The 13,720-nt window shown below is 33.4% G+C and overlaps 1 protein-coding gene across 1 annotated transcript; it reads right to left on the reverse strand.

Annotated features, from left to right (window-relative positions):
* Positions 1–689: 689 nt before the first annotated feature.
* On the reverse strand, positions 690–10,280 carry LOC145619442 (anoctamin-like protein At1g73020). Its single transcript, XM_081674129.1, has 16 exons — positions 9,782–10,280; positions 8,602–8,671; positions 7,975–8,090; positions 7,642–7,768; positions 7,469–7,569; positions 7,291–7,382; positions 7,085–7,189; positions 6,717–6,986; positions 2,605–2,737; positions 2,397–2,510; positions 2,240–2,310; positions 1,988–2,118; positions 1,788–1,870; positions 1,600–1,707; positions 1,208–1,366; positions 690–1,094 (listed from the first exon to the last, which is right to left on the reverse strand). Exons 1-16 carry the CDS (start codon positions 9,971–9,973, stop codon positions 969–971), a joined length of 1,998 nt encoding a protein of 665 aa, XP_081530255.1. The 5' UTR covers positions 9,974–10,280; the 3' UTR covers positions 690–968.
* Between the last annotated feature and the right edge of the window lie 3,440 nt (positions 10,281–13,720).

The following is a 13,720-nucleotide window of genomic DNA, read 5'->3' on the forward strand; positions in this document are numbered from 1 at the left end:
TCAACCCAAATGGATCGTTCTTTTATATGAGTAATAATTTCTTGTTACTTATAGTATAACAGTATAAATTATCATATAGTTTTTAACCTTATGTACAAATTTCACCCTATAAAGTATTTGGTAAAGTTATAAAAAGCATAAAATATATTTATATCATCTCATTAAATCTAATCTTTTATTTTGTTGATATATTTAGGGACGGAAAATTAAGTCTAGAAATTTTTAGTTAACTTATATTCTTAATTTAATTTTTAGTTATATCTAGTGATGATTTACATTTAATATACAATCAATAAAATCTTTTACTATGCACCAAAAAAAAAAAATATATCTTTTTCCAATCTGTAATATAAACTTGACTAAAATAAGTAGGATATAAGTTAGTTGAAGTATTTATATTATCTCGTTGCATATAATAATTATAATGTTAGTTGATATATTTAGGGGTGGAAAATTAAGCGGGAAAATTTTTAATCATAGAGTGACACGTGTAATGGTGCAGATTGAGTGCCTCTGTTTTAGTATAATTAATTATAGATAGATTATTGATTGATTGCAATATTCTTCCAAAATATTTAAGTCAAATAGACGAGAAAAACTGCATATAGTCCCCTCAGGCATATATATAGATGAGAAAAACTGCATATTGGTTTGAGTTATCAAAGCAACAAGAGCAACAAAACAAAATCTGGAAGAAATTCTAAGCTTTAATTTCGGCTTTTACTGTAAATTCTGATCTTTTCTCTTTGAGATTAAAAGAACCCGCGAGCATCCACTACCCACCTATACAACTTGAAGCAAGTACAGTTTCAAGCAAAAGACTGGGCAGAAAGATAACAAGAATCAAAAGATGAGACACTGATATAGGGCACAAACGGCAATGACATTTCCGTATAACTATATGTACCATCTACAAGGCATCCTACAAAACTTTTATATACCAATGTACAAGGCGAGCATTTTTGGTGTCACTTCGTTACTTCTACAGGGTTCAACATCTTTTCTCCACCAGAAATGGTCCTCAAAAGTTCTCTAGACACATCTTGAGTATGTGTTGCATTCTTCACACGACTTGCTCTAACCCATGCAGGCTCCTGCAAAATAGGAATTGCACGTTTATGTACTCATTATCTACGCTAGCACTTTCCTGTTTTTATTTTTTTATTTCTTATTTTTTAGGAACAGTACAAGACCACCATAGGTTTACCTCAGGGACAAAGCGAGAAAAGCCAAACTTTATAATTAGGAGGATATGCTCCATGACCAAAATTGCTGCAAGCCCTGGCTCTAATTTCCATTTCCCTTCCTTATCGTATAAACAAACCAAAAGTGCACAGTTGGTGCATATCGACATCACTATTAGAAACTGAAATTCAGAAAAAATAAACCATATCAAATCAGTAATGTAGTTTACTTATAAATGGAGAGCAGAAAATATTACATAAATGCTGACTGCTGAGAATCACACTGCAACATTTTTCTAGGATATTGCTAAGAATTTATTCATTGGAATCGTAATGGTTAATACCAAAAAACATGTTAAAGGGGAAGCATAATTGCAGTAAGCACAAAAAAAGATTCGACAATTTGAAAGCTTGCCTGAAATATATTCAGCCATGCTCCAATTGTAGCAGCAGCACGAGGAACAGGCCTTTTATGCATGACAAGCAATTTTAGAGCATCTGTCCTGATTTCCATAATGTTGTTCTGCACCAACATCTAGTTATAGATTTCTATTTGGTGCCTCAAACTACGATTGATAGAAAACTCCAATATAAATTACTCACCACAACAGCAAAAGCAAAAGTGAGGGGAAATGCACTTGCAAACATCATAATCATTCCAAACTGCAGAGCCAACTCCAGAAAATCTGCATATAGTTTACAGTTTGACAGTAAAGTTTCTTCGGATGTATCAAAAGCTACATTACTAAGCCATTCAATAAACAAATAAAGTAAGCTTGTAATAACAAAATTACAAGTATTACCATCAAACAGTCCATCTTCAAGTTCTCCTCCAATGCTCGCAGAGTAGGCAGATTTCAGATACTCTTTCTCTACTCTCGAATTCACTTTTACCTTTCCAATTGATGACCCCTTATCCTGCTTCTTCTTGAGCCTTGATAATTGGTAAATGCGTTAACAAACATAAAGGTGATCTAACGGCTGCACTAACTTGTATTACTTTCATTTAAATGTAAAGATGGTGCAAATAAAAACAAAAGGATAATAAAGCTCACCTAACAGCTCCAAACTTTTTATAGCTGTATTTAAGGTAGGGCAGAGAATTTTCAAGCAAGTTCTCAAAAACCTGCAAACATGTTACACATCACAGTTACAATCACAATTTTAAGTGGAAGTAGAATCTGATATCTGTTCAATAAAAACCAAGTCAACCTCAGAGACGATCAGACGCTGGATTAAAACTTTCCGAAGTGTCATAATATTGCGGTGGAGCAAAGCATGATAGAAAACTCCAATATATGTCTGCATAAAATAAAGCCCGAACAGCTGCAAAGAAATGTCAACAAAGGGAATTTGCTTTAGTAGTCACCTTCAAAATTAAGCAAATAAACAAACTTAGGTATCATTTCCCATTCCTCACCTTGTAAATCAAGCTGTCTGCCTGATACTCTTCATTGTCAATGTTTTCATTTTTAATGAGATCAGCAGAAATTTTCCCTCCAAATCGCGTAAAATATTGTATAAGAAGTAGGTAAACAGCCGTCAGCCCAAACCTATCAAATTAACAAGAAAAGTTGATTATATGTTATTACTCAATTCTTGTAGCAACAATGCTGCTACTAGTAGTTAATGATATCTCCACCTCAAGAAATAAAATTTCTCTATTAATAAAGACCAGCTCTATCATCAAGGTTAAACAATAGATAATTACATAATCATGTAATGCATTACTTTAGATTATATAATGCAGAAGCGGAAAGACAGTGAGAAATCTTTATCAAAAGTTGAACATGGAATAATGATATGACTTTTGTTACTACATGAAGTGCAATAAATCATGTTACAGTATAATTAAAGCATCCAATAATATGCACACATGCTTCAAGTAAATATATATACAGTATAAAATAGTTTAATTAATCAGCAAAAATAGACAGGAGGTAGCAGCAGTAATACATTTACATTTAAGTTTTTATTTATTTATTTATATTTACTTTTTGGTGCCCCCTTTTGGCAACTATCTATAATAATTAGAAAGTAACTGCTTCTAGCTTTTTCTGTACATATGACATATGTCTTCCTTTTAAATTTTCTTCGGAAAATTCAGTCAAAAATACTGATCATAATTCAGCCACTAGTACTTCCACATTAATAAATAAAAAAAATTGCATTGTCAAAATAAATACTTTCTAACCATAAATAAACTTCTTATTAGGCTTGGGCACTCATATTTTGTATAATGAGGGAGTATAAGCTTTTACGGAGATACGTGTAGAACTAAAACCATTGCAAATTGAAGTTATTATGTCATTCTTGATATAGCCCAAGAGAGTAATAGATCAAAATATGTCCAAAATTATACTGCCTCTATGGAAGAGTTTTGGCAAGGGGTGGAACCTCCTTGCTTAATACTTAGTAGTATTTGGGCCTTCGTAACGAGCAAAGGACTTCTTTTGGACTAGGTATAAGGCCAGCTAGAAATCTCATTATAACACCATTTGCTCTAGAAGAAGAGACTATGAAGGTAAGAGATTTTGTTTGTGTGGGTGAGAGGGATCTAGACAGCCATTAATTTACTTGTCACCCACTTAAGATCATGACAAATATAATTAAAAACCTAAATGCCTTGTTCTCGCTTCCTTTCCCACAGCACTTCTCTTTTTCTAGTGCACATGCAGCAAATATTGGAGCCCTTAATTTGAACTTGAACCTTAAGCAATTATGCAAAAGCATCAAGATTCCAAAATGGATCCCTTGGAGAGATAGGGTGCTCCATTGAGGCTTGCTTAAGTATTGTTAAATCTATCCAAATTCCTATTGGCCTAATTGCCCCCTCGTCATCATAGAAGAATTAATCCATGCCATCCTAGCCATAGATTTTGATTTATCTGAATCTCTTGTCTATCCAGCTATTCCACAAGACCTTCGTAAGGCGATTTGGTTGAGAATATTTTAACTAGTACCCACATTGTTAAAGGAGTTAAATGGAGTATTTAGTTCCACTTTCTTTGTTTATAAAACCAGTAAACCCTACAATCATATCATATTCAAAGCGGATTATCAGGAATCACCTAAAAAGCAAATTGCCTCAGGTTGAAATTTCTATTCTCCAATGCCTTTGATTGATAATGGCCTTGTTCCTCCCTCTAATTCCATTTCTTCCAAACACTCCCGTAGAATAGGATTTCCCACCCTATGGTTGGTTTATGGTATATGAAGACACTTCCATTGTTCATGCCAAGTGGTTTATCCAGAAGGTCTGTAGTTGGTGTAGAGGCTTCCAGAAACAAATTTACTATATTAATCGCCTTCTTGCAGATCTTATGAGAATATGTGAAGGCCTCAGCAAGATCAAAAGAGAAGATATGGAGAGAACGACCATTTCTTTAGATTGCCAAGTAAGCAATAGATTTTCTTCATGTTCATGATTCTAACCCTGATTCATATTCTAATGAGCTTAATGATTGTAGGAGCTGGGTTAAACAGTTGGAAGGTAAATATCATGTATACTAGACATGACTTGAACAAGCGTATTGGTAGACAAGCAAGAAAGTGTTGAAGTTTAGATATTTGCAAGAATTAAATTTTCTTCCAATCACCCTTAGTGTTTGTATGGATGTCTTAAATTCGGATTCTTATTCCAAAATTTCATTTAGGAATAATTATTCTATACTGTCTATAAAATTGCAATCAAGGGTCTAATGAAAACAATCTATCAACAATTTTAGGGGTAGAGGTGTGTATATGTGAACCCCTCATCCAGTCCCACATGAGAGTCTGAGATAATTATACAAGAGATACAATGGTAATGTTATGCTATATGAAATGGTTTTACTTGATACAACACACATACTCGTTATAATATTATTTGTACTCAGTGAAATTCACACACAGCAGAATACCCACGTCACTCTTTTGCTAAAGTGGAATAATCCTTAAACATGCAATTTTTCTAGTTTCCACATCCCATTGGAATTTATAGCTAATGCTTCTATTAATATACTACCACCGTCTTTAAAAAAGTAAAAAAAAATATTCACCTTTCCTTTGCAAGATCTCCAAACAATAATATCCACTAACAGAAAGTAGCATAAATATGCCTTCTGTAGTTTATTCTACTTCCTACAGCACCCTTTCTTTTCCACAATGCTAATTACTAAGTAAAGTGGGGTATACTTCGGGCATAATTTGCATTAATGCAAGAGATATAAGAAGAGACAGATCCATTTCATTTTAAGAAGTTTGTAACAAAGTTGAGGTGGAGTAATTTTTAAAGATACGGTAGCGATGACATTCCTATTGAGGTTTAAAGATGTTTGGGAGAGAGGAATTGAATGTTTGGCAATATTCTTCACGAAAAAAGGAATTGAATGGTCAACAACATTCTTCAACAAGATGTGGGGCATGCCAATAAAGTGGAGGAAAAATAATCCCTTCGCATAAGAATAAAAGCGGGTTAGTTGAAGTATAGGATTTTAATTGTGATCCTGGCATGCCCTAGATTAAAGGTAAAATTACAACGCATAAAAGTTAGGCTTAAATTATTATATGGTATTGAAATGTTAGGTTGTGAATCATTGTCATGTTTATAAGATGAATGTGGTGAAAATGCGTGTGCTATGTTGGATGTGTGGCCATGTAAATAAGAATTGTATGAAAAATGAGATAATTTGAGGAGTAGGGGTCTCATCTTGTGAGAACAAGATGAGGGAGAATGGCTTGAGGTGGTTTGCCCATGTAAGAAAGAAATTGAGTGAGGCTTTGGTAAAGAAGGTTGAAAGTGGCAAAGGGATGGGATCGTGAGAGGTAGGGGAAGAGACCTAGGAAAATTAGGAGGGTGATTAGAAAGTGATATGCGTCTTTTAAGGATTAAGGAACTAGCATTGAATGGGGTAAAGTGGAGAGGAGAAAATCTAGGCTGAGACTTGTCATGAAATTAAATACATCTCCATTTTTTTTAGCCGCATCACTTTTGATATTACGGATTCCTAGACCATTTGGAGTAGAGAGAGATAGAGAGTAAAAATTAAGAGGGTCCATGTGATATGAGAGAGATAGAGAGAATTTATTAGTTAAAAAGGAAACTGATGCATCCAAATTGAACAAAAAAAGGAGGAAGTATAAATACTCTTTTTTCCTTTTACCTAATCTCATTGTGTTTTGCAAATCTTCTTATTTTCCTTAAGGTTTTCTCATACGCATGTTTTCCCTTTCTCCTTGGCCTTTTTTCCTTTTTTTTTTCTTTTTCAAATCCTTTCTCAGGTTTTATTTTTAAATCCTCTAGTTGAGTTTTCAATCTACCTTGCTTCCGTTCTTGCTCGCTTTCACTTTATCACCTTTCATTCTTTAATCCATTTTTTTCAAACAGTTCTTTATGTCAATTCATGTTAGTAGACCCAAATCATTTTGGGATTAAGACTTTGTGGTGGTTGTTGAAAACAAAGTAGTAACATATTAGCATACCAATTCAAGACTTACAAAGAAGTTCTAATTTGCAGTCCATTATTTAAAGCATAGACAAAGAAAGCTTACTTTATGATGTCTGATCCAATTTTTTCATAGAGATGAGCATACGCTAGCTCAAAAGGCAACTGAAGACAAATAATGCTCAATATAATGACTGTATCATTTCTGATCCTCTTTAGACGTCCTAACCATTCATCTCTTTGGTATGCTGCTTTCCCTTTGACATTATCAGCCTCCAACTTTTTTGTGAATTCCAGAGGATGCTTCCTAGAGTTTAGATCCATTCCAAATATCTTATATCCAGGTCCTGTTCCAACTGTGTAACTGATGTTCCATCTGCATCAAAGAGCTGGTTAAGACATGATGCTCCTGATATCTTTAATTGAAAAGTAAGCAAAATAGACAATGATGCTTTTGTTAATGAAGAAAATTACCTGGTTATGAGGGCATAATTTTTGCGTTTCCAGAACTGGAAAAAGAATACAGCCCATGATATGATACTTATGAAAAACACCGGAAGAGAAAGAAATTGTAGTGATCTAGAGAATACACAGCAGTCAATGGAAAGTTGCAAGCTATGTGGAAATTTGAGGAGCTTAATAATCTGACAGAAGTCTAAGATAGGAGAGTAGGCGCCTACCCAAAGTCAACTAAATGCAATACAATCCCTAATGCCGCAGGAAAGAGTAACCACCGAGTATACATTCCAAGAAAGGCAAAATATATTGCAATCTGCAAATTGTAAGTTGCCTTAGTAAATATTAGCCTATGAAAACATGGAAGTAGATCACAGAATTCAATGTATCATTTCAACTTGCCTTGGTTCCAAAGTATAGGTATATATCATCAATTGGCTGCCTTGTAATGTCCCAAAAGTTTAGTGCCCAACTCCTTAGCATCTCCTTCTTTTTCTGTTCATCTGTTATCATAAAGTTCAGTTTATACTCTACTGGAAACACAGAAAGTCAGCAATAATCAGGATTCCTCATACCGTGCAAAGGAAATACTTGTTTAAGAATGCCTTCTGTTTCCAGCTTCCGAAGAAGAGGCTCCCAAGGTTCCCAGTAGAAATTTTTGCAGCCATATTTCAAAGGTACAGCCACTTTACTGTTATTTACCTGCAATAATCAATTATTTAATATGGAGTGATGAATTACTTTTAAAGCATTCCCTTCATAGCTAACAGCATTCAAGGTTAAAGTTCAAATCACCATCACTAAAATGATAAAGGAAGAATTCAAAGTTCTCAGAACTGATATGCTACAATTGGGGGCAGAGTATATATAAATGAAAAATACACTTCATAAGTCTGAAGAATGCTTACTATTCCATAAATTAAGTGATGGTAGCAATGATGGCGTTCACACCAACTGAACAATGAGCCATCAGCCTGCCTCGCAAAGGCTTTAACTTGTTCCCAGTCAAAAGCTAAGTCCATTCCTGAGAAATAAATAAAAAATCCTTGCGTCACTCAAAGCACCAAATATGCAGTTACAAGGCTATCCAATGACTAAGGAATGGTGTTGGGGAAGTAATTTTACTTATTAATGATCCTCACTATACTCCTCATTACCTCACACTTTGTTTGGATTGAAGGAAATGGAGGGAAAAGAAAGGAAGGGAATTGGAAGGGTAAATAATCTTTTATTTGGATAACACCAATAAAAGAGCCAAGTATTGATACATCTCATTACTTTTAGCCTCAATACTTTTCACAGACAGAAGTTTTCATTAACCGAGAACTATAGGTCTGCAAGTTCAGGCTTTATTCGAATTGTCATATGATTGCAAAATATGCAACATAACAATCATGCCTTTGCTTCCATTGCTTAACTACGAATCTAAAGCAATACAGGTCCTCCCAATATAATCATTCAAGGTTGTTAATGTTATAATAACATTTTAGGAAATAGATTAAGTATGGAACAAGAAAATAAACATGGGTTAATACCAATATTGGTTCGTTTCCTTATCTGTAATTCTGCTGCAGCCTTTCCTAGAGCCTCCAAAGGTGCTGCTAACTGAGAGAGAAATATTCAATTTAAACACACTATTACTAATTAATTTCCCAATAATATACATGGAAAGGAACTTATATAGATATTTATAACCAAAATCAGCACTTAAAAGCACAAATTGGAAACAGTTTAAAACACTGGCTCCTGCTAAAGTTTTACAATATCAGATTAGACATAGATATTAAGGCTTTCGTAGGAGAATCCTCTCCAAGTCTTTTCCTCAATTTCAATCTTCAACTCAATTTACCAAAAATATTGAACATATATAGATATTTATAACCAAAATCAGAAATAACATGCGCTCATTGTAGCTTTGTATTTGGAAACAGATTAAAACACTGGTTCCTGCTCAAGTTTAACAATATTGAATCAGAAATAAACAATACTCGTATTTCTATATTGAGAAACTTAAGTTCGTATCAGGATCCGATCTCCACGTCTTTTCCTCGATTTCTACCTTCATCTCATGACACCTAATTGCAAAAACTTAATCCTTCCCCCTTATTTGTCTACTTCATACATACTTTCACACAATTACACCCAAATGACCTCTTTCCGGCCCCCGGACATCAAAAGTCTGAGCTATTCATAAAGGACCATCAACAACTACGGATTATAAACCATTCTAATCATAGAATAGTAAAATCTTGCTAGTAACAGCCACTTTATACCCTAATTAGGCTATTTTGATGCAATATAATTATATAAGTAACATCATATTAAACAACTATATAAAATAAACAACTCTATGACCTAATTAAGGCCAATTTGTAATGAAAGATAAGTAAACAACAAATCAAATCCATGTAATTAATATTCAAAATCAAGGAATTAGACCCACAAAACACCCTAACTTGCCTACTTTGACCAATTCTATTAAAAACATAAATAAATAAATAAAACACACGAAACACTGAAGAGACTAAACTTGACTGGTCAATTGCAAAACAAATATTCTTTCCTTTCCAATTTGATTATCACATTCAAATTACACTATCAACGCGACTATTGATTCCGGACATAGCTCATTCAAATTACACTATCAACGCGACAATTAATTTCAAATTACCCTATTAGAAATAAATTGTAAATTTCAAGATTTGAGCAACTAACCTTAATAAACTCATGAGAAAGACCAGGAACTTCCTCAACCATCAACCCAGTTTTCTTTAATTCTTCAACCAAAATCTCCATAACTTCATATCTGTTACCTTCATCTTCATCTTCACTTTCCCCATTTTCTTCTTTCTTTCTAAATACTAAAGCAATTTCAAACACAGCTTTTTCTTCACCATTTTTACTCATTTCAAAAAATTAAAGAAACCCAATATTTTTAAGCTAAAAATATTGAATAATCAAGGGTTAATTTCGTGAAATTATATTCAAAGAAAAGGGGTTTAATGGGGGTCCAAATCACGAATAATTGGACCAAAAAAAAAATCAAAAATGCATGAATTTGCGTGAAGAATGAATTGGACGATGTGGGTTAGTTTGAGATAAACATGGAAATTGTCGAAAAACGTACAAATTCAGATGGAAAGAGAATGGGAGATTGGAACGGCAAAAGAATTGAATTACTTTGGAAAATTTAAGAAAATTGAATTACTTTTTGAAATTGAGACATTGAAAGAAGAAGGTGGAAAGAGAAAAAGACACGTGGTGGGGCTGTGCTTTAAATAGTGTAACGGCCTTTATGCCAATGCAACTATACAGTGTCCAAACTCCAGAGTGACCATCATTCATCCAAGTCAAATGGTCAGAAACTTGGTTCCCACGCTGTAAAGACTCGTTTTTAATAATACGAAGCACTCCGCAATCCGGAGTATAAAATGCAGAAGAGGTTATATACACCCAGATGTATCGTACACCCGTGTATAACAAATTCTAAAAATGTAGTGTAACTAAGAAATCGATAGGTTGTTTCAAAAAAAAAAAAAAAGAAATCGATAGGTTGTCCGAGGCTCCAAGAGAAGAGGTGTCTAAACTACACCTAATTGGTTAATTTTCCTCATAAAAAAACCACATCTGATTCGAAATTAACTTGAAAAATATCTGATTTACATGTTACTCCCTCCGTTCCAGAATGATGTTCTTGTTTCGTAAATCGATGCAAATTTTTACCCAACTTTGACCGCAAATATCTTTAATCTCACACTAGCAAAAATTATAAAAGTTAGATATTAATAATCTACTCGTCAAGACGAATCAAATTAGATCCCACATGACTATATTTATTCTTATAGATTAAGAGAAATTTAGAAGATTCTCTCTTTCTTAAAAAAGTCAAAGATTCAAAACAGGAACATCATTGTGGAACGGAGGGAATAACTCACTTTGAGATAGCAATTTAACATGACTCAATTTTAGAAATTGACCCGACCCGACCTCATCGAACTCGGTCCAAACAACCGAATCCGAGAGCCCCTGTGGAGGTTGTGCAAATGCAAACTTTTTGTGAATATTTAACATGGAATTGACACAAATGTTTTAGGGAAATATTTTTTGTGTACTCGTGAAGTTTTAAAAAATGCACCTTGTACTCCTGAAAACTTTCAAATGCACCATGTACTCCCGAGGTTTGTAAAAATATGCACCAAATAACCCACTTTCGGGTCGGATGACTTTGGGGCGGGTTGATTTCATTTCATTTAAGTTCGATTTAGTTTGATTAGGAAAAGGTTGATTCAATATTAGGTCAATTCCAATTCAGATTCTTTTGGATTTTGGGGTTGATCAAATTCAATAATCAAATAAGATCATTTAAAAAAAAATTACTAATTTATTATCTTATTATTGGGTTACTATCTGGTCATTCGTGTGTCATTTTTCATATTGTGTCATTAACACTTGTGAGTTATCTCATTTGATTAGTTCTTGAATCAGTTTAATCTTTAAGCCAAAGTAATTAAAATCAAATTATCGATGATTTATCAAAGCTACGTAAAGTGAGATGATATATGTTGATATATAGATGATAGATCCATATATGGTCGGATTATATATATATTATTGGTCAAAAATTACCTACTAAGAGCACTTTTGGAAATTAAATAAGGGCATGTTTTGATTTATTGAACTGAGCTGAACTGAACTGATTGGAGCTGATGAACTGAACTGAATTAAATATTTTTTATGAGAGAAGGAAATTAGGAACTGAACTGCACTGAACTGAACTGAAAATAAGTTGAGGAGAATAGGCCCTGACTATCTTTTTTAAAAAAAAATAAAATAAAATTCCCCAAAAAATCTACCCGAAAAACCCAAAAATTTAGTTAACACTACGCATTTTGGCCGAAGTATTTGTGAGACTAACTTTATCTATATCTTGAAGGAATGTGCTTAATGTGATACGAACTCTAGTCTCATGTCTGAAAGTCGGAGACCTAGCCAACTATTCTAACCTCCTATCTCATGTAAAATATTGTTAACAAAGCAAATGATCACATTCAATAAAATACGAGAAAAATGTATACTCCCTCTATCACTAATTCTTTGCTCCATTGTAAAATATATGGGTCAAACTTTAAGATATTTGACCATAAAATACACTTAATCTATAAGAGCTAATAAATCCATGTGTCGGATTTCATTGGATTCGACTCACTCTATTTTTTTTTTATTAATATCTAGTTATTATAATTTTTACACATATATATATAAATATAAAGATATAATCGTTTGAAGAAACGTCTTAAAATCATAAAAAGTTAAATGAGACAAAATATTAAGGAAAGAGGGAGTACACTGTAGCTAGCTAAAGCTAAAGACCATTACCCAAAAAGGAAACGTGTCAACTAAAAAAAAACTTACTACTAAAAAGGAATACGTGTCAACTAAAAAGAAACGGAGTTACTATCAGTTAGGTGCCACAAAATGCAAACTGCGAAGATATTTATACAATTTGACTTTTTTTAGTTGAAAAGCGCACCGCCGACCCATTTTCTTATTCGTACTGTAATGGATGGACTTACAATTGAACGGAATCCCTACAAGCTTAAGATTAGATGCTTCATATAAATGGTACTCCGAATTAGATGCTTGATATTATGGTTTGTACTAAGATTTTTATGGCTAGTTAGTTAGTAGACATGGGCTGATGGCACGACCCACGTGCTTGGCGGGCCGGGCCGCGGGCCAAACCGTGCCACTTTTTTTTACTTTTTTTTTTTTTTAATGAATGTAAGTAAAAAACGATATTTAAATATTTTTTAGTACAACCTAATTTTATATAAATAATGTTATTAATTTATGTTTATGTTTATGTTAATATATATTTTGTTTTGAATAAACTTTATTTTAATTAAGGTTATATAAATTATTTATCTAATTATGTTTAAGTTTATATAAATAATTTTATTAATTTAGCAAAAAACAACAATACATGTAATAAAAGTTAAATTACCACTGCCGTGCCAGACCGTGCCACGTGTCGTGCCGTGCCGACGTGTCGACCCACGAGCCGGCCACCGTGCCTCGTGCCGATTCCCAGATTTTTGTTCACGGCACGGCTCACAGGTGGGCCGCCGGGCCCGTGCCGCCCGCGTGCCGGCACGGCCCATGCCCATCTTTAGTTAGTAGACATGGGATGATGGCCAACAAATATTGACCACAAAGTTGAAATATTATTAAATTTAGACACATATCTATATTATTAATTTATTATCATTCACATTTTCATCGATCTTGTTTCATTTGATACTTAATCTGTTTCTTCTTTTAATCTCAACGTTTAAAATTATATCATATTCAATAATTTTAACCATATAATCAGTTTTTTTTTTTTTTTTTTTTTTTTAGTGTACCACCCAATTCACCTTTTAGACCAATCTGGATTCTAGGTGGTAGTCATTTGATGTAATTAATTTCTCAATATATTCTTATATCTTAATTAGTTTAGTTACTTTTCGAACCATCCAACCAACCAAAGCAAAGAACTCAAAGATACAAAGCAAATTTATTAGCACAACAATTTAGCAACAACAATAAGACATGAGATAACCAATAAGATTACAACCAATATTCCCACCAATAAAAGAATACAAATGAAGAGAA

The sequence above is a fragment of the Chenopodium album genome, chromosome 27 (assembly GCF_948465745.1).
Source record: "Chenopodium album chromosome 27, dcCheAlbu1.1, whole genome shotgun sequence".
NCBI lineage: Eukaryota > Viridiplantae > Streptophyta > Magnoliopsida > Caryophyllales > Amaranthaceae > Chenopodium > Chenopodium album.

What these genes read in the sequence shown, in the direction of transcription:
- LOC145619442 (XM_081674129.1), bottom strand. Translation starts at nt 9,973, where the DNA reads ATGAGTAAAAATGGTGAAGAAAAAGCTGTGTTTGAAATTGCTTTAGTA. An exon ending in TTGCATTTAGTTGACTTTGG is followed by an intron (nt 7,190 to 7,290) that starts GTAGGCGCCTAC and finishes TGTATTCTCTAG; the next exon opens with ATCACTACAATTTCTTTCTC. An exon ending in CTTTTGCTTTTGCTGTTGTG is followed by an intron (nt 1,708 to 1,787) that starts GTGAGTAATTTA and finishes ATGTTGGTGCAG; the next exon opens with AACAACATTATGGAAATCAG.